At 40.4% G+C, this 20,802-nt stretch overlaps 1 protein-coding gene across 1 annotated transcript in view; it reads left to right on the top strand.

Annotated features, from left to right (window-relative positions):
* The window catches only part of TTN (titin), a 276,735-nt gene that overhangs the window by 28,464 nt on the left and 227,469 nt on the right, over positions 1 to 20,802 (top strand). The window contains exons 23-43 of the mRNA XM_024732830.1: positions 107 to 340; positions 451 to 695; positions 1,526 to 1,782; positions 1,900 to 2,064; positions 2,161 to 2,329; positions 2,437 to 4,130; positions 4,276 to 4,557; positions 5,117 to 5,383; positions 5,481 to 5,753; positions 5,854 to 6,117; positions 6,211 to 6,471; positions 8,119 to 8,379; positions 8,921 to 9,184; positions 9,277 to 9,537; positions 9,659 to 9,919; positions 10,354 to 10,614; positions 11,133 to 11,274; positions 11,363 to 11,528; positions 13,272 to 13,503; positions 14,969 to 15,253; positions 15,482 to 15,607. Coding sequence (XP_024588598.1) covers positions 107 to 340; positions 451 to 695; positions 1,526 to 1,782; positions 1,900 to 2,064; positions 2,161 to 2,329; positions 2,437 to 4,130; positions 4,276 to 4,557; positions 5,117 to 5,383; positions 5,481 to 5,753; positions 5,854 to 6,117; positions 6,211 to 6,471; positions 8,119 to 8,379; positions 8,921 to 9,184; positions 9,277 to 9,537; positions 9,659 to 9,919; positions 10,354 to 10,614; positions 11,133 to 11,274; positions 11,363 to 11,528; positions 13,272 to 13,503; positions 14,969 to 15,253; positions 15,482 to 15,607 — 6,370 coding nt within the window. The remainder of the gene's footprint in view (positions 1 to 106; positions 341 to 450; positions 696 to 1,525; positions 1,783 to 1,899; positions 2,065 to 2,160; positions 2,330 to 2,436; positions 4,131 to 4,275; positions 4,558 to 5,116; positions 5,384 to 5,480; positions 5,754 to 5,853; positions 6,118 to 6,210; positions 6,472 to 8,118; positions 8,380 to 8,920; positions 9,185 to 9,276; positions 9,538 to 9,658; positions 9,920 to 10,353; positions 10,615 to 11,132; positions 11,275 to 11,362; positions 11,529 to 13,271; positions 13,504 to 14,968; positions 15,254 to 15,481; positions 15,608 to 20,802) is intronic.

Genomic DNA, 20,802 nt, shown 5'->3' with positions numbered 1-20,802 from the left:
GTTAAAAATTTTAATCAAACCTTATCTCTGAAATGAATACTCTTAAGGAATTTCTATCAGTCGGCATATATGTTTTTAATAAACTGTCATCTTTCTCACTGCGTAGGAATTCCACATTTCTTCCTTTGAAGAGAGACTTATTAAAGAAATTGAATACAGAATAATAAAGACTACATTAGAAGAACTTCTTGAAGAAGACGGAGAAGAAAAGATGGCAGTTGACATTTCTGAATCTGAAGCCGTTGAAGCAGGATTTGATTTAAGAGTCAAGAATTACAGAATTCTTGAAGGGATGGGTGTTACTTTTCATTGCAAGATGTCTGGGTATCCATTACCCAAGGTAAAATATAAACATCGATCATACCTCCATGCTACAATAAAGACATGAATGGGTTACAGGATAACCATTTTATCTAAATTATATTGACATATGCATGATATTATTTGCAGATTGCATGGTACAAAGATGGCAAGCGCATCAGACATGGAGAGAGATACCATGTGGACTTTCTACAAGATGGCAGAGCTAGTCTGCGCATACCTGTTGTTCTTCCGGAAGATGAAGGCATCTATACCGCGTTTGCCAGCAATATTAAAGGAAATGCAATTTGCTCAGGGAAATTGTATGTGGAGCCCGCTGCGCCACTCAGTGCTCCGACTTACATACCCACACCAGAGCCAGTGAGCAGGATCAGGTAGACTCGTGATGATTTGTGTCGACTAGTATTGAAACCGTTTAAAACACCAAATATCTCTGTAGCAAATTGCTACTGTGTGGCAGAAAAAATTGAAGGCTGAGATAGCACAGAAATTTGCCATTCGCGATACCGGCAGTTGCCCAGTTTTTCTTTCTTGCCCCTGCGTGAGCTGAGAAAAGCATTTCCATTGTGGGGCATATTATTTATTTTGCCAGTGCTGTAGCTAACGTAATGAGAGCTGTAAAGTTTTATTTGACACCAGATTTTACATATGTTACCCTAATTTATACAACAACCTTGCCATGGAGGGATCATCATTGCTATTTTGGAAGTGGGAACACTCAGCTTCCCTGACCCTGTGAAAATTGCCTTAGTTCACCCAGCCTGTGTGGTGGTGTCAGCACTTGAAATCCAATCCAAGCCAATCTGGCTGCAGTGTATAGATGGAGTTTGGGATTTTTTCAAATATAATTTCTATGTTTTTCCTCTTCTGGGATAAAGAAGTATATTTTTCTTTTTCCATAAATGTATTCACGTGGTTGTTTAAGCAACCAGCATTTATTGAAATATTTTGGTAGTTGAACCAAAAAGGTTCGGTAACTAACTAAACCCAGTGGTGAGGGAGAGACAGCATTAAGGACCATTCTAAATGAACAGCATAGCTTTGGGGGCAATAATAATGTATTCCGTTTTGGATCCCAGCAAGTTTGAGGTACCTTTTAATGTGTACACAAAGTAAGTTCTAAAATAACATTAAGAAAGAGCTTTGTCTTGCTGAGTTTTCTCTATGCCTCGTGAAAATATTCTGCTTTGCCTTTCTTTTTCAGGTCCATCTCTCCACGTTCAGTGAGCAGATCTCCGATACGCATGTCCCCTGCACGGATGTCCCCTCTACGGATGTCCCCTGCACGGATGTCCCCTGGACGTAGGCTGGAGGAAACAGATGAGTCACAGCTTGAGAGACTGTATAAGCCAGTCTTTGTGTTGAAACCTACTTCTTTCAAATGTTTAGAAGGACAGACTGCCAGATTTGACTTAAAGGTCGTGGGTCGACCTATGCCAGAGACCTTCTGGTTTCATGACGGTAAGTGTAAGTTTTTGCTCATAAATCATGAAACACAAAAGTAAGCTTATATGTTTGCCTAACAATTTAAAAATAACTATTTTAACATGTTTTCTTTTTTACTCTATTTTTTTACAGGTCAGCAAATTGTCAATGACTATACCCATAAAGTAGTCATTAAAGAAGATGGTACCCAATCACTAATTATTGTCCCTGCAACACCCAGTGATTCTGGAGAATGGACTGTGGTTGCCCAAAACAGGGCAGGAAAATCATCAATTTCAGTGATTTTAACTGTGGAAGGTATTTGCTCTGAAGATTAAAAAAGAAATTACCTTATCACCTGGGTTATAAACAGGTAGTTCAGCCCTACTCAGAATCATGACCTTTCTCTTTCAGCTGTGGAACATCAGGTAAAACCAGTGTTTGTGGAAAAACTGAAAAATCTCAACATAAAGGAAGGTTCCCGACTTGAAATGAAAGTCAGAGCTACGGGTAACCCCAACCCTGACATCATATGGTTGAAAAACAGTGAGATCATTGTACCTCATAAATATCCAAAAATCAGGTAAGTTTGCTTGAAAAATAATAAAACTAAGCTCATTACACAAATCCAATAACCAAGGAAGCCACAACTACTTCTGTACTGATGATTAATTTTCCCACTTTTAATAGAATTGAAGGAGCCAAGGGAGAAGCTGCCCTTAAAATTGACTCCACTGTCAGCCAAGACTCTGCCTGGTACACTGCAACTGCCATTAATAAGGCTGGCCGAGACACTACAAGATGCAAAGTAAATGTTGAAGTTGAGTTTGCAGAGCCTGAGCCAGAGAGAAAATTAATCATCCCACGAGGGACATATAGAGCCAAGGAGATTGCAGCCCCAGAACTGGAGCCCCTCCATTTGCGATATGGTCAAGAGCAATGGGAAGAGGGTGACCTCTATGACAAAGAGAAACAACAGAAACCATTTTTCAAGAAAAAACTCACTTCCTTAAGGCTCAAGCGCTTTGGGCCTGCCCACTTTGAATGCAGGCTAACACCAATTGGTGACCCAACGATGGTGGTGGAATGGCTCCATGATGGAAAGCCACTGGAAGCTGCCAACAGGCTCCGTATGGTCAATGAATTTGGGTATTGCAGCCTTGATTATGGAGTTGCATATTCCAGAGACAGTGGTATCATTACTTGCAGAGCTACTAACAAATACGGAACAGATCACACATCTGCTACCCTTATTGTCAAAGATGAGAAGAGTCTCGTGGAAGAATCTCAATTGCCTGAGGGGAGGAAAGGCTTACAGAGAATTGAAGAATTAGAGCGGATGGCTCATGAAGGTGCCCTTACAAGTGTGACAACCGATCAAAAAGAGAAGCAAAAGCCGGACATTGTCTTGTTCCCAGAGCCAGCAAGAGTACTTGAAGGGGAGACCGCCAGATTCCGTTGCCGAGTGACAGGCTACCCTCAGCCCAAAGTCAACTGGTACCTCAATGGGCAGCTCATCCGCAAAAGCAAAAGGTTCAGAGTTCGCTACGATGGCATTCATTATCTGGACATCGTGGACTGCAAATCATATGATACAGGTGAAGTCAAGGTCACTGCAGAAAACCCTGAAGGTGTGATAGAGCATAAAGTGAAGCTTGAGATCCAACAGAGGGAAGATTTTAGGTCTGTGCTTAGGCGAGCCCCTGAGCCAAAGCCTGATTTTCACGTACATGAACCTGGAAAACTTCAGTTCGAAGTACAAAAGGTAGACAGACCTGCTGACACCACTGAAACTAAGGAAATTGTGAGGTTGAAAAGGGCTGAAAGAATTACCCATGAAAAAGTGTCTGAAGAGTCAGAAGAGCTGCGTAGTAAGTTCAAGCGCAGGACTGAGGAAGGCTATTATGAAGCCATTACTGCTGTGGAGCTCAAGTCTCGTAAGAAGGATGAATCCTATGAAGAACTTCTAAGGAAGACAAAAGATGAACTTCTCCACTGGACCAAAGAGTTAACTGAAGAGGAGAAGAAAGCCCTTGCCGAAGAAGGCAAAATCACTATTCCAACTTTTAAACCTGATAAAATTGAACTAAGTCCTAGTATGGAGGCTCCTAAAATCTTTGAAAGAATCCAAAGCCAAACAGTGGGCCACGGATCGGATGTACACTTCCGGGTCAGAGTGGTGGGGAAACCAGATCCTGAATGTGAGTGGTACAAAAACGGTGTAAAGATTGAGCGCTCTGACCGAATCTACTGGTACTGGCCTGAAGACAATGTCTGTGAGCTGGTCATAAGAGATGTGACGGCTGAGGACTCTGCCAGCATCATGGTAAAAGCCATCAATATAGCTGGGGAAACCTCAAGTCACGCATTCTTACTCGTCCAGGGTAATTTGAATTTCTTTCATTTGATGGATCTGTTTCTATTTATCCATGAATATCCAGTAGTGTATTTCTTTTTATTTTCTTTTCCCATTATCCAAATTGTGAATTTAATTTAATGTGCTTTTTTTTTTTTTCCTTTGTCTTATAGCCAAGCAATTGATCACTTTCACACAGGAATTACAAGATGTTGTTGCTAAGGAAAAAGACACCATGGCAACATTTGAATGTGAAACCTCAGAGCCATTTGTCAAAGTGAAATGGTATAAGGATGGCGTGGAGGTTCACACGGGAGATAAATACAGGATGCTCTCTGACAGGAAAGTTCACTTCCTCTCCGTCCTGACAGTTGACACATCTGATGCTGAAGACTATAGCTGTGTACTTGCCGAAGATGAAAACGTAAAAACAACGGCTAAACTTATTGTCGAAGGTAGTAAATAATGATTTCATTCCTAAGTTTTAAAGTCACCCTTAGTATGTGATAAAATTAGCTATGCAATTTTCACTTCATAAAGCGAATTACTTGGGAATTAAATATAAGCTCCATAGCAAGACTCATGAATTTATACTGGTAATTAAGAATATTGACAATTTGGATGTTTTATTTTTTTGGCCTCACTGTGCGGTATGTGGGATCTTAGTTCCCCGACGAGGAATCGAACCCGCACCCTTGGCAGTGAGAGCGCTGAGTCCTAACCACTGGACCACCAGGGAATTGCTGACAATTTGGATTTTGAAAAGCAAGGTCATTCTGATATCTTGCTTTTAAATTTTTTATTGAAATATAATTCTGTGCTTTAAAAATAATTTTTAAATTAAGTAACTCCTTTTAACTGACAATTTATTTCTCAGTCCAGCAGTTGGATATTAAGAATATTCCTGATAGTATGGGGCGGGGGGAATAAGAGATCTACGAGGAATTTTCTCTATCCTAAGTCTAGATGCATAACTCTCCAGGGAAATTAATTTCTCCTTCTCTTATGCCTCAGGTGCAGTCATTGAGTTTGTGAAAGAACTTCAGGACATAGAAGTTTCAGAATCATTTTCAGGAGAGTTAGAGTGCATTATAACCCCGGAAAATATAGAAGGCAAATGGTATCATAATGATGTGGAGCTTAAATCCAATGGCAAGTACACAATTACATCTCGCCGTGGACGTCAGAACCTCACAGTCAAGGATGTGACCAAAGAGGACCAGGGAGAATACAGCTTTGTTGTCGACGGGAAAAAGACAACCTGTAAACTAAAGATGAAACGTAAGCCTTCCCCTTCCTGTCAGCCTGCAGTGAGTATCACTATGGCTTATTGATAATAAATAATCATAACATTCTTCTTTCTCCCCATATTTCACAGCCCACCCCGTTGCTATCCTACAAGGACTCAGTGATCAAAAAGTCTGCGAGGGTGACATTGTCCAGCTTGAAGTTAAAGTCTCCTTAGAGAAGGTGGAAGGTGTCTGGATGAAGGATGGCGAAGAAGTGCAGCCAGGCGACAGGGTTCACATTGTGATAGACAAGCAGTCACACATGCTGCTTATTGAAGACATGACTAAGGAGGATGCTGGACATTACTCCTTCACCATTCCTGCCCTTGGACTGTCAACCAGTGGGCGCGTCTCTGTCTACAGTGAGTGCGACTTACATAGTCCTGTATGCTGTGAAGTGAGCACACGTTTCCAACAAAATTTGTATTCACAATTCTTTTGTGTGTGTGTGTGGTTTTGCAGGTGTTGATGTGATAACACCTCTAAAAGACATTAACGTGCTTGAGGGCACCAAGGCTGTGCTCGAATGTAAGGTCTCAGTCCCTGATGTGACTTCTGTTAAGTGGTACTTAAATGATGAACAAATCAAGCCTGATGATCGCCTGCATGCCGTTGTCAAAGGCACTAAGCAGCGGCTTGTGATTAACCGGACCTATGCTTCAGACGAAGGTCCTTACAAGCTGATGGTTGGCAGAGTTGAAACCAGCTGTGATCTTTCTGTAGAAAGTAAGAATTGTTCCATGTCACTTAGTATTATTTTAAGCATTCTATTTTCCCAGTATAATAGTAACCAAGTGATTATTTTATTTTTCCCCCCAGAAATTAAAATTATCAGAGGTCTTCATGACCTTACCTGTACAGAGACCCAAAATGTGGTCTTGGAAGTTGAACTGTCCCACTCAGGAATTGATGTCTTGTGGAATTTTAAGGACAAGGAAATCTATCCCTGTTCTAAATATAAAATTGAAGCTCATGGAAAAATATATAAGTTGACGGTTCTAAATATGATGAAAGACGATGAAGGGGAATATATATTTTATGCTGGAGAAAATATGACATCTGGAAAACTTATCGTGGCAGGTTAGTACATTTATCATTTAACCTAAGTTCTTATGTAGGGCAGTTGTTTTAACTTAAGAAATCATTGGCCATTTCCTCCCAAATTCCCACCAGTTTCCCACTTCCTTGCCTCTGCTTATGCTGTTCTCAAAACCAATAATACCCTTGACACTATTCCCATCAGCCTAAATTCCAAATGTTCTTCCAGGAAGTTGTAGCTCAAATGCCATCTCCTCTGTGAAGCCTTCCTTGATCTTCCCATTTGTAGAAGATCTTAATCCTCCAACCTCAGGATCACTTTATGTGTGTTTCTTTCATGACCCTGACCCATATACTTGTTTTATTCCCCGTTTCTTCTTCCCACACCTGAGTAGATGCTCCCCAAATGTGGCATTGCTTCTTTCTCATCTTTGTATAGTCCAATACGTTGCACATGATAGATTGATGAGTTAATGTTTGGACTGAGTTTTATTTAAACTCTCCTACTGTAAAGACGTATTTCTTTTTTTTATTGCTCTTGTTTCATTCACTTTTGTTTTCTTTGTTCCCTTCATACTTTATAATGAACCCAATGAATATTTTAAAAATATACCTCAATATATGTGTCTGTGTGTCTCTTGTGAAATGAAGTAGACCATTCTCAGCAGAAGCCACCAGCTTAAAAATGAAGACTCAAAAGTCTAAGCCAGCTGTCAAGAAAAAACTAGGCATCATCATTAATTTGTTTGGTACATAACAATTTAGGTTTTGAGGAGACTAAATTGTGCAATCCATGGTATATAAGCAAGAGAGATGGGAATAGTGTCTTCTCTGGTATGAAAATTTCATGGTTTATACTTTATTACATTATAAGATTTCCTCGAAGATTTGACCATGAAAAAAACTTCTGAAACAGAATTTTAGATTCTGCACTTTGATATGTTTAATATAAATTACATGTTTTTAAATGTGTGGAAACAAGAAAAAACTATGAGCCTCTATGTGATTTCACCCAACATTTTTAAAGTACCTGCCATTGGCCAGGCGCTGCTAGGAACTCAGGATACAAAAATGAATATGGCATGATATTTTTTTTGAGGAATTCACAATATAGAGAGGGACAGATGCATTAGCAACTAACTTGATGAAGGAGTAATTATTTCTGCCAGCGATGACGGCACTGGAGCCAATGGGGGAAAACTTTGTAGGAGAGATGACATTTGTCAAAATAGTGATTTTTAGTATATAGGAATCCCTAATCTTCTAGAAACATTGATGACTATACATTTTGTTCAGCAAAATTTTTTTCAGTCAGATATTAGATGTATTTTCAGGAAATCATCCGTAGAAGACTTAAGCAGAATGCCTTTGAGGAAGGAACTGAGTTACGGGCCGTCCATGAGGTGTGCTCCACATTAAGGTTCTCAGAGTTCTGTATAACTTAACAGTTGCTTTTCCTTTGCAAAACCTTTCTGATTCCAGTAGTTTCCCTGGTTATCAGTGATACATACTTACAATGAGGGGTTTCTGTGATACCTCCTTAAAGTGCGTAAAAATAATTTTATTAGACATTTCATGATGTTCAGAATCATGTTTTAAAATTTGATGTTTTATATTAATTGTGCAAAGATTTTTCTATTGTATAAATATTTTTAAAAGACTCACACTTGTACTTCTCTTGTTCCAAAGGGGGTGCCATCTCCAAGCCACTCACAGATCAGACTGTAGCTGAATCCCAGGAAGCTGTGTTTGAATGTGAAGTTGCCAACCCAGATTCCGAAGGAGAATGGTTGAAGGATGACAAACACCTACCGCTGAGTAAAAACATCAGAAGTAAATCTGATGGCCACAAAAGGAGGCTTATCATTGCTGCCACCAAACTAGATGACATTGGAGAATACACCTACAAGGTGGCCACTTCCAAAACATCTGCCAAACTTAAAGTTGAAGGTCAGTGATATAATAACAGATTTATCCACTAAAAAATCGTATTATATTTTTGACAGTTATTCTAAAAGTCAAATGGTGTAATCATTTTGGATGCCATAAATCCTCATTTCATAAAATCATTATAAACTCTCGAACTTTCTTTCTGAGCCGTGTACCACAAGGTGCAAAATTGCTTATGAGTTAATGTGAAGAAGCCACGTCTTAGGTTCCAGCTCTGTGGAGCAGCAAATTAGATGCTCTCAGTCTGTATTCTTCTTTCACTCTTCTCCAATCCATTGATTAAGTTATTAATATACAGCTATGCAAACTACATCTCATTCAAGTATAGAAAAGACATTATACAAGGTGCATTTCAAACTGGACCCAGGTTTTCCTGAATAATCTCAAAGTGTCTTTTAAAAACTCTAGAGATGCTGCATAACTGCAAATTCTTTGATAACCATTCTTTTGCAAGATGACCCGGTAACAATCTTATTTGGGACTTCTCTTACCTGAATGGTATCATCTTTATTTTCTAAACAAATCATAAATTTGTCTTCAGCTGTCAAAATTAAGAAGACTCTGAAGAACCTCACGGTGACAGAGACACAAGATGCTGTTTTCACTTTGGAGCTCACACACCCTAATGTAAAAGGTGTCCAGTGGATCAGAAATGGGGTTGTGCTGGAATCCAATGACAAGTACACTATCTCAGTCAAAGGAACAATTTACTCTCTGAGAATTAAAAACTGTGCCGTTGTGGATGAATCTGTTTATGGCTTCAAGCTTGGAAGGCTGGGAGCCAGTGCCAGACTGCACGTTGAGAGTAAGTTGACTTAGAAACACTTTACAAGTAGCCAACTCGTGGTTACCGTGAAGTTAACCATATCACTAAATGGCTTCAACTTTCCTCATTAGCCGTCAAAATCATTAAGAAGCCAAAGGATGTGACTGCCTTGGAAAATGCCACCGTTGCCTTTGAAGTTAGCGTTTCCCACGACACAGTGCCAGTGAAATGGTTCCACAAGAACGTGGAGATTAAACCGAGTGACAAACACAGGCTGGTCTCAGAAAGGAAGGTCCACAAACTGATGCTGCAGCATATTTCCCCCTTGGACGCTGGGGAATATACAGCTGTGGTGGGGCAGTTGGAATGCAAAGCGAAACTATTCGTGGAGAGTAAGTATGAGGCAGCCCCTGTGGCATTTCTAGGTGATCTCCATGTATTCGTTCGTTTGTCTGCTCCATCTTTTTTTTTAAATAAAATATATTAACTGAAGTGCTCTCTGATTTTCCCAAGCATTACATATTACAAAAACCATGAAAAACATTGAGGTGCCTGAGACCAAAACTGCCTCCTTTGAGTGTGAGGTCTCCCACTTCAATGTGCCTTCCATGTGGCTGAAGAATGGGGTGGAGATTGAAATGAGTGAAAAGTTCAAGATCGTGGTGCAGGGAAAACTCCACCAGCTGATCATCATGAACACCAGCACAGAGGACTCAGCAGAATACACATTTGTCTGCGGCAATGACCAAGTCAGCGCCACCCTGAAAGTGACACGTGAGTAAAATATATATACAAATATATATATTACACACACACACACACACACACACACACACACACACAGAATATCCAGTAGACTCATTGTTATTCCATAGCCTACACTTTTTCTTCCTGACCAGTTACCTTGATTGAAACATCTACTGTGTCCACACTGAGTTAGGCATCTGGATAAAATTTTTGATTAGGGTAGCATTGAAAGGCTACCTATGAAGATGCTCCATTGTCTATCTCTTAACTTTTTCTGTTCCCCTGTCACTCGACATTGTCCTGTAGAGGGGTACCTGGAAGGTATCATGGCTCATCTCTCTGAACCTGTGATACCTAAACAGACGTACTAAGAACATTTCAAGTTTTCATTCTGCGCCTGTCATAACCCACGTCATATTGACACAAAATCTCCTTGGGTGTATTTCCTTTCCCCTTTGCAGCAATCATGATTACATCCATGCTGAAGGACATCAATGCTGAAGAAAAAGACACCATTACCTTTGAGGTCACAGTGAACTGTGAAGGCATCTCTTACAAATGGTTAAAGAATGGTGTGGAAATCAAATCGACTGACAGGTGCCAGATGAGAACCAAAAAGCTCACCCACTCACTGAACATCAGGAACGTTCACTTTGGGGATGCTGCTGAGTACACATTTATGGCTGGAAAAGCTACCTCGACAGCCACTCTTTATGTGGAAGGTATGGTTTCATAAATGTCATATCCATGAAAATAAATGGCAAACACACTATATAAAATGTTAGAGCATCAGCTAATGAATGGATAAATAAAATGAGGTATATCCACACAATGAAATATTACTCAGGAATAAAAAGGAGGTACTGATACATGCTACAACATGGATGAACCTCAAAAAACTTTATATCAAGTGAAAGAAGCCAGCCACAAAGGACCGCATAGTGTATGATTCCAGTTATAGGGAAAGTTCAGAGCGCACAAATCTGTAGTGACATAGATTGGTGCCTAAGTCTGAGGGGAGGACAAAGGGAGGGATCTGGAGGGTGATGGCTAAGGGGTACATGGTCTTTTTTGGGGGTAATGAGAATGCTTTGAAATTCATTATGGTGATGGTTGCACAACTCTGAATGTACTGAAAGCCACTGAATTGTATACTTTCACTGGGTGAATTGTATAGTATGTGAATTATATCTTAGCAAAGCTGTTAGAAAGATTAATTTTTTTACACGCTGTTCTCCAGCTCGTCATATAGAATTTAGGAAACACATTAAAGACATTAAGGTTCTCGAGAAGAAGCGAGCCATGTTTGAATGTGAAGTTTCTGAACCTGACATCACTGTGCAGTGGATGAAAGATGGCCAAGAGCTACAGCTTGTGGACAGGTCCGTTGGTTTGTTTGCCGCATCCCAGTGATTCCCAGTTTCCTTTGAGTCATCATACGTTAAACCTCAATTTCCCTTTCTTCCATAGAATAAAGATACAGAAGGAGAAATACGTCCACCGCCTTCTGATCCCATCCACCCGGATGTCTGATGCTGGGAAGTACACAGTGGTGGCTGGAGGCAACATGTCCACTGCCAGCCTCTTTGTAGAGGGCAGAGACGTTCGCATCCGAAGCATTAAAAGGGAGGTTCAGGTAATTGTCCACATGCTGAATTTTTGGAGAAGTCCTCAGTGGCGCCTAATCTATCCTTTTGTCACATTTTTTTTAACATCTTTATTGGAGTATAATTGCTTTACAATGGTGTGTTAGTTTCTGCTTTATAACAAAGTGAATCACCTGTACATATACATATATCCCCATATCCCCTCCCTTTTGCGTCTCCCTCCCACTCTCCCTATCCCACCCCTCTAGGTGGACACAAAGCACTGAGATGATCTCCCTGTGCTATGTGGCTGCTTCCCACTAGCTATCTATTTCACATTTGGTAGTGTAGATAGGTCCATGCCACTCTCTCTCTTCGTCCCAGCTTACCCTTCCCCATCCCCGTGTCCTCATAGAGAATGTCACTTAATTTTTTGACTTTTAAATTTTCTAACCACAGTCTTCTAAAAAAATGAAATCAGCTTATCCCTACCAGCTTACACTCTTGTGCTGACATCAACTTAGTCACAGTTTCCTCTCGCTTAGGGAATAAGTGTATCCCTCGCAGCTGTCTAAATACTTTAATGAAAGCAGCTGTAGACACTTCACTGTCAAATGGCCACTTACCAAGCAACATCAACCCTAAAGGAGCTAAAATTTAAATTGTGGTGTTCGCACAGCAACTGGAATTAAGGGAATTCAGAACAAGGTGGCATTTTCTCAGAAGCCTTCTACCTTGGAGAGGCAGCTGTGTGGGGACTTGACTAGGAAAACTCCCTCCGAGGTCCAAGAGGAAGACCAGTTTGAGCAAAGCTGGATTCCTAGCAGGGATGCTGAGCAAACACCTTTGCTCTCGACTGCGCATGTACGGCTTGTCCTCATGGGTGCCAGTCTTCCCATGTGATATAACGGGGCGATAACATGTGAAGGGAAGTATCACTTGAGCTCATGTTTATCATATTGCTCGTCCAAGGAGAGCCAGGCATTACATTAGGCCAGAGTGAAAAAGCCTTCGGTGCATAGTCAGATAACCCAATATGTCCTCCATCCTTTATTGACCAATTCTGAAACTTGATTTTCTCACTTTTAAAAATGAGGATAATAGTTCCTACCTAGCCTACAAGGTTCACATCATGTGAAATCAAATTGAATAGTAACTTAAAAGAACTTTGTCGATGATAAGCAGCCTTCAGATGTAAAGTGTCATTATTTCTTTTTTATTTTATTATTTACTTTTGGCTGTGTCGGGTCTTTGTTGCTGCGTGCAAGCTTTCTCTAGTTGCAGCGAGCGGGGGCTACTCATTGTTGCAGTGCACGGGCTTCTCATTGCGGTGGCTTCTCTTGTTGCGGAACACGGGCTCTAGGCACTCGAGCTTCAGCCGCTGTGGTGTGCAGGCTGTAGTTGTGGTACATGGGCTTAGTTGCTCCACGCCATGTGGGATCTTCCCGGACCAGGGATTGAAGGATTGAACCTGTGTCCCCTGCATTGGCAGGGCGGATTCTTAACCACTGCGCCACCAGGGAAGTACCACAAAGTGTCATTATTTCTGTTATGGTTAAGAAGCAAACATTTAAGGATGAAATCATTGCCTCCGTGCAGATGTAAGCAAAAGAAGTATGGGCACCTTTTGTCCAAGGATATGCAGGAAAACTTAGAATGTGCGATAACCAGTCAGTTTTCTATATCATAATATATAGGTTTGACACGCTCTTCAAATGAGCTGTTTTGGAAACAGGTTAAAACCGAAAGGAAACCAGGGCTTCAGTTTTCTTTTCCTGTTGCTCCTTTAAAAGGTTATTGAGAAACAACGTGCTGTCGTTGAGTTTGAGGTCAATGAAGATGATGTAGATGCCCACTGGTATAAAGACGGCACTGAAATCAATTTCCAAGTTCAAGAACGACACCAGTATGTGGTGGAGAGGAGAATCCACCGGATGTTTATCTCTGAGACCAGGCATAGCGATGCTGGTGAATACACCTTTGTGGCAGGAAGGAACAGGAGTTCTGTTACCCTCTACGTCAATGGTAGGTAGAGATATTAACATATTTTGTGCATCCATCTGTTAATAATCCTCCCTTTCAACTTACTGAAGTTCTGGTAGTTTCCAGGCAATTTCTCAAGAACCCATGGTACTCATATGTTTGAAGATATTACATTTATTTTCATATTATACCTGTGGAAATGGGATGGTAGCTGTTAAAAGGACCAAGATGTTATTCACAGAAGGCACCTAATGGCTAGATCCTTATTTAGTTTGGTCAACATTATTGAACATCCACTGTATGTCAATTATAATAGACCCCAAATGGGTTTCTAGGTATGGTTTTCAGCTGTTCTAGTTCTCTACCCTTGGCCCTAACTGCTTGAATACTAGTAACACTACCAAGTGATGGGGCATTTCCAGTCTCTGGTGGGGCATTTCCAGCCTCTGTTAGGGCATGCCTGGGAGAACCTAGGAAGCCACAGGTGAGCTCCATGCCCTAGGACCAGGGTCTGACTTTAGTGGGGGATTCCATATGCTACCAAGTCCTCAGAGAAGCACCATTAAACCATCCACTTTCCTCATTAGAAACCTTAGAGCTGAATCTGAGGCTGGTCTAGATCCATTCCTGTCCTGACCTTGGGTCCTACCTGTCTGAACAAATACCCCTGAGACAGATGAAGGAACAGTAAGAGTAATCTCAAGTTTCATAAAAATGAACCATATTGCCAACATTCCCCTGGTCCCTAGAAGACCAAATGGTCATGGTATCCAGTTATTATTATTTCTATATTAGTGGTAGAGAAACTGAGGCACAGAGAAGTAAAGGTCTACCCATATGGCTGTGTCAGAAATCAGCCTCACAGAAGTCATTTCTCCCCATTTCTTGGTTCCATGAACGACCCAGTTTCCCTCAGTCATCACAACACCAAGAATATGTTTTAATTAGCATAACAGGAAAGCTGAATTAAAAAAAAATTACCTAATTGCCTTTAGACCTAAAATGACTTTCATTCATTCATGCATACTGATTGCACTTCACTGGCACCTGTATATTAAAAAATGACTATCACATATACACAAATACTTGAAAACTGAACCTGAATGGGATGAGCCACCTCACCACATGATTTGCCCAAACGACTGTTAAAAATAGGTAGCATGTGGAAGTGTTCTAGCATTCTTTAGAGGACTGACATTGTGACATTGTCACCCCGATCCAGATCCCAGCCAGGAAAGGGGTGACCGTGTTATGCTGAAAAACTCAGCACTCCCAGCATCCCCCCCCCCCCCCATCAAATATCAAAAGTATCTCCCTCTACTTAGGGACAAAATTCCAATTTTTTTTCTTTCTTAGCACAAAGAATGTTCTAATATTCTGAGGCAAGTAAAGATATCACCATTCCAAAGTTTTGTTTCGGGGTACATAACCACCTGTCAACAAATTAACATAGATTTTCCCGTGCTTTCCTGTGTTTTCATGGGCTATTGTTTTCTTTTCTTCCCAGCCCCAGAACCGCCCCAAATTCTGCAGGAGCTCCAGCCTGTTACCGTGCAATCTGGCAAGCCCGCCCGCTTCTGTGCTGTGATATCTGGCAGACCACAGCCCAAAATTTCCTGGTACAAGGAAGAGCAGCTCCTTTCTACTGGTTTCAAGTGCAAATTCCTTCACGATGGGCAAGAGTACACACTTCTGCTCATCGAAGCCTTCCCAGAGGACGCGGCTGTCTATACCTGTGAAGCCAAGAATGACTATGGAATTGTCACTACCTCAGCATCGCTCTCTGTGGAAGGTACCTTGCTACTTCTCAGCTTTTAAAGTAAAACCTAAGAAACCCGCTTTTGTATCCTCCCAGGGCATTTAAAAATACAACTTGGAGCTCCTAAAAGTAGATTGCTACCTAACCTGGAAACTTTGAAAGGGCTCCACTCCCAGATAAATTAAGAGAAATCGGCATGCTTCATTCTGTGAGGTCTGTAGGCTGCCTTACTCCTGACAAGTCTGTGGTCCCTTCCTTCAGTTCCAGAAGTTGTGTCTCCTGATCAGGAAATGCCAGTTTATCCTCCTGCCATCGTCACCCCACTTCAGGACACCGTCACGTCTGAGGGACGGCCAGCCCACTTTCAATGCAGAGTTTCTGGAACAGGTAGGTTTACAAGCAAAGGTAGAGTTGCTAATATTTAAAAAGAATGATGTGAGGAAAAGGTTTTCTTACCTCTCATGCATAATTTGAAGTTTCATGGGCATCTTGCAGAACACTTACTTGGATTATTGAATTGAGAAATTAGATCAGTGTTTTCCGCTACTGGACTGTACACCTAAAAATGGTTAAGATGATAAATTTTATGTTATGTGCTTTTTTAAACTACAATTAAAAAAAAGGAATGAGTTCAGTGTTTTTCTGTTTTAAACTTGAAAAATGTCATGTTTTCCTTATGATTGTAGTTATACTTTGTTATCTCTTGAAAAAATACAACAAAACCTACAATTATTATTAGATTAATTATAATGGCATCTACATATGTTTTAAGAGTCCATTTATATGTAAGACGTTGTTCAGTCTATGGACAGTGCTTGTGTGAAAAGCCATATCCCTTTGGAAGGTGGTATCCTGTAGTGGACAAAAGTGGGGGCGTTATGATCAGAGAGGTTGGATTCGAGTCTTGGCTCCACTCTGTGACCTTCGGCAAATACCTGATTTCTCTGGTTCTCTTTCCCTCATGAATAAAGTGAGGATAATATTGCATTCAGTCTTAGAATGTACATTTCATGAGGGCAGGGATTCTGTCTTAGTACCGAGAACATGGTGCCTGGAAAGCTGTAGCTACTAGAAGGAAAGCTCTGTGAAAGCAAGGGTGGATCCTTGTCCTAGAATAGCTCCATACATAGTAGGTACTCAGTAAGTAATTGTTGATCGGACAAAAGAATGCTTGTTAAATGGCTGATATCAGTGGCTGTAGATCATTGTCATGATTATGTCAGCTAACCCACATCAGCACATATCGCAGCACCCCTCATACAGTAATCCCTCCATCTGTTAGCTGTTACGATTTTTAATTCGTGCATGTTTCCCAGAACCACCGGCCCCTCCCCTCACCCCAGGAGTCTGACCTTAGTAGAATGAGGCAAAATGTTTAGAGCCATTTCTAGCCAATGATGATTGTAGACCTACCTCACATAGGGACAGGGTAAATCAACCTTATCCCGAATGAAAATCACTCCCTCATGTGCTTGACTGTCGTATACCACCACAAAGGGAAATTCTCCAAGCTCGGGCATCTCACAGCACTCCTAATAAACGTTTGTTTTTCTTATTGTGCTTCTCCCATTGGGTTATGGCCCAGTCTCTACCTTGCCAAGAGCCGGTTTCTTAAGCAAGTTAGTATTTCAATTGGGCTTCTATCACCTAATGATTTCCTCCACTGGGATGGAGATGCTGATCTAGAAACCAAATAGACCTGTTTGATTTTATGAGCATAATTAAAGGATATGAGGTATATAAAGCACTTACAGGCATGGCTAGCAAGTGACTGGTGCTCAATACATTAATTTTGTTACAACCATTGAGAGGAATTATAGAAACATAAAAGTCTGGTATTGGGTGACCAACATAGATAAATACTATAGACTTTGTGACTTCAGAGCATGGTATTTGAAAAATGCCAAATATTAAGAAATGAGGACTGATTCGGTGATATCCTACTAAAAAGAAAAATGCATTTTAATATCAAATTCACTAAAGCCATACTAAAGAATATATCCATTCATTGAATTTTTAGAGGAAATTTTTCAAATAAACATATGTATATGGTTTATCTAAAGTAGTAGTCTTAACTATATTTGCGTAGTACTCTTTAGTTTATAAGTCATTTTATAGTTTGCCTTTAAGGCATTGCAAACATACATTTGAAGCTCTCTACAAGACTCCAATTGGGGTAGAAAAAGAAAAATATCTTTTCAATGTGACTGATGTCCTTAAATATTTGAATGGACTTTATAAATTCATGTGATCATTAACTCTCTATGTGTGGTAATATTAATACACATACAGAGGTTTTAGAACCCTTTCATAAATGTATTTTCTATATGACAAAAATAAAATTCCCTGAATAAATGCCTTTTAAAATAAAAGCTCACCATATCACGTTTCATGCCCCTCAGACAGAAAATATTCACACAACTTCCCTTAAGAAAGTAAGTGCAGCTCTGCTTTCTGCAAATTGGAAAAAAATATGAATCTGCAGAAGCCCCAGTCTCATGTTTTTGGGAACTCAGTACTTGCTGAAGCATGGAGCATGGTCCTGAGCAATCTGGTGGTGCTTTTGTAAGTGGAAATGTTATCTGTTGAAGGTCTCTGGTGCCACCTACTGGTGGAAGAGAAGTTTGGAAAAGTAGAATTTTAAAACTTGAAGCAAAGCTAGCTTTTTGCTAGTGCTCATTCTACAGATAATGGTCAGCATCATTTGGTGGCTTACAGAGTGGCAGCTAGCTAAGTGAGATGATAAATAATTAGTTTAGCAATGAGGAATGCCCACTGTTCATTTAAGCTTTTTTTTTGTTTTATTCTACCAACATCTGTGTTCCTGCTATTGAGACATTACACTAGGTTCTAGGGATGCCAGGACCTGTCTCTTGCCTTCATGGAGCTCAGTGTGTAGCTGAGGAGACGCACATACACAGCTAGATCCCAAGGTTGTAAGTGCTGTAACAGCCCACCTACTCAGTGCTCTCTGTCTGGGAAAGAGCTGGAGAAAGATGCACGGACGGCACATTGAAGAATTAATAGGCTCATGAGCACAGTCGTGCTCCAGGCAGACAACAACGTTTACAAAGTCATAAAAGCTCGCCAGAACACTCCACGTGCTGGCAACAAGTGGTTTAAGTATGGTTGGAAAGTGATGCAACGAGTGGATGAGAAGCTAGAAAAGAAGGCAAGGGCCAGATCCTAAAGTGTTGGTATTCTGTGCTTAGGACTTTAGATTTTATCTTGTTTACTTCGAGGAGCCACTGAGAGATTTTGAAACCCCTGGGTAACATGATCAGGTTTTCTTTTTAGAAAGGAGGAATGGACAGGTGTGGGAGGTGAGGCTGAAGGTAACGGACCAGCAGAGAGGCTATCATATTATAATAGGCTTGGAAAGTGTTGACAACTGAGTCAGGAGAAAGATGGGGGTAGATTGTGCAAGAGTCCAGGAGGTAGAATGAACGAGACTCAGGGACCAAATACAATGGAGTGGTGGGGGTGAGGAACTGGGGCAGTGGGGTGGCCTCACAGAAGCCATGAGAGGCCAGTGACTGACACAGATAGTGGCAGCCCAGTAAAAAGTACCAAGTCCATTACCAAGACAGGTCTTGCCCTTTAGCTCATTTATTATTGACAATTCATGCCTGTCCTCCTGCTTCACTCAATTCACCAAAGGAAGAAGTTGTCAGGAAGAATAAGCAGGGAACCTTGTGAGGGAGAGAGAGTACCAAACTCTCCATCCTTCCCTTTCCATTGATGTTTAAACAAACAAACCAAGTATTTGTAGGATGACTTTTACATCCCATGTGATGATGGTATTACTTATATATCCTATGACCCTGTTTATTAGGTAAGTTATTGCTGATCCCTTGTGATGTTAGACATTCTCACTTTAATGACTGACTTGTGCCTGTGGTTTATAAAACCCTTTCCTCTGTGTATGTCATTGAATTCACACAGCAATTTTATAGCCCATGAATTATTATGCATCTTATTTTACAAATGAGAAAACTGGTCCAGAGATTAACTGACATGTCTAAGGTCACACAGCTGGTAAATTGTAGTGTCAGGATTCCATTTCCTACCTTACCTTGCTATCTAAGGAAATAAAAAGATTTGTTTCTTTAAAAGGGGAACTTGTAGTTTATAACAACTACCCTAGTGGGAAGCAGGGGAATATTCATAAACCAATATTTATGCAACAGTGCAAACAAATACTAGAGGACTGGACTATTAGAAGATCCCCATGGGTGGTATTGAGATAAGGAGGTAATATAGTGACCACATTTCAAAAACAAGATGGCTTCTGATTTTTGCCTTTTAAAACAAGTAACTAAATTTGAATCCACGCTTGACTTACAGGGCTATTGCATTAATGGAAGTATAATTTTTTTTAAAGTACACATCATCTTAAACTGTAACAACATAGTAATATTTATCCTTGATTTGGGGTTTTTATTTTCTATCATTTTAAGATGGTTCAAATCCTTGTGTGGAAATAGCTAGTTTTTTTTTAATTTAATTTTATTTATTTTTTTATACAGCAGGTTCTTATTAGTCATCAATTTTATGCACATCAGTGTGCACATGTCAAACCCAATCGCCCAATTCATCACACCACAATCCCCACCCCCCTGCGGCTTTCCCCCCTTGGTGTCCATACGTTTGTTCTCTACATCTGTGTCTCAACTTCTGCCCTGCAAACTGGTTCATCTGTACCGTTTTTCTAGGTTCCACATACATGCGTTAATATACGATATTTGTTTTTCTCTTTCTGACTTACGTCACTCTGTATGACGGTCTCTAGATCCATCCATGTCTCAACAAATGACCCAATTTCGTTCCTTTTTATGGCTCAGTAATATTCCATTGTATATATGTACCACAACTTCTTTATCCATTCGTCTGTTGATGTGCATTTAGGTTGCTTCCGTGACCTGGCTATTGTAAATAGTGCTGCAATGAGTGTGTCTTTTTGAATTATGATTTTCTCAGGTATATGCCCAGTAATGGGATTGCTGGATCATATGGTAATTCTATTTTTAGTTTTTTAAGGAACCTCCATACTGTTCTCCATAGTGGTTGTATCAATTTACATTCCCACCAACAGTGCAAGAGGGTTCCCTTTTCTCCACACCCTCTCCAGCATTTGTTGTTTGTAGGTTTTCTGATGATGCCCATTCTAACTGGTGTGAGGTGATACCTCATTGTAGTTATGACTTGCATTTCTCTAATAATTAGTGATGTTGAGCAGCTTTTCATGTGCTTCTTGGCCATCTGTATGCCTTCTTTGGAGAAATGTCTAATTAGGTCTTCTGCCCCTTTTTGGATTGGGTTGTTTGTTTCTTTAATATTGAGCTGCATGAGCTGTTTATATATCTTGGAGTTTAATCCTTTGTCCGTTGATTCGCTTATTTTAGGATTCTCTATGTATAGTATGTCATCTGCAAACACTGACAGTTTTACTCTTCTTTTCCAATTTGTATTCCTTTTTTTTCTTTTCCTTCTCTGATTTCCGTGGCTAGGACTTCCAAAACTATGTTGAATAATAGTGGTGAGAGTGGAAATCCTTGTCTTGTTCCTGATCTTAAAGGAAA

The sequence above is a fragment of the Neophocaena asiaeorientalis genome, unplaced genomic scaffold, assembly GCF_003031525.2.
Source record: "Neophocaena asiaeorientalis asiaeorientalis breed wild unplaced genomic scaffold, Neophocaena_asiaeorientalis_V1.1 scaffold96, whole genome shotgun sequence".
Lineage (NCBI taxonomy): Eukaryota > Metazoa > Chordata > Mammalia > Artiodactyla > Phocoenidae > Neophocaena > Neophocaena asiaeorientalis.
This window is presented reverse-complemented; position numbering and strand designations above follow the sequence as displayed.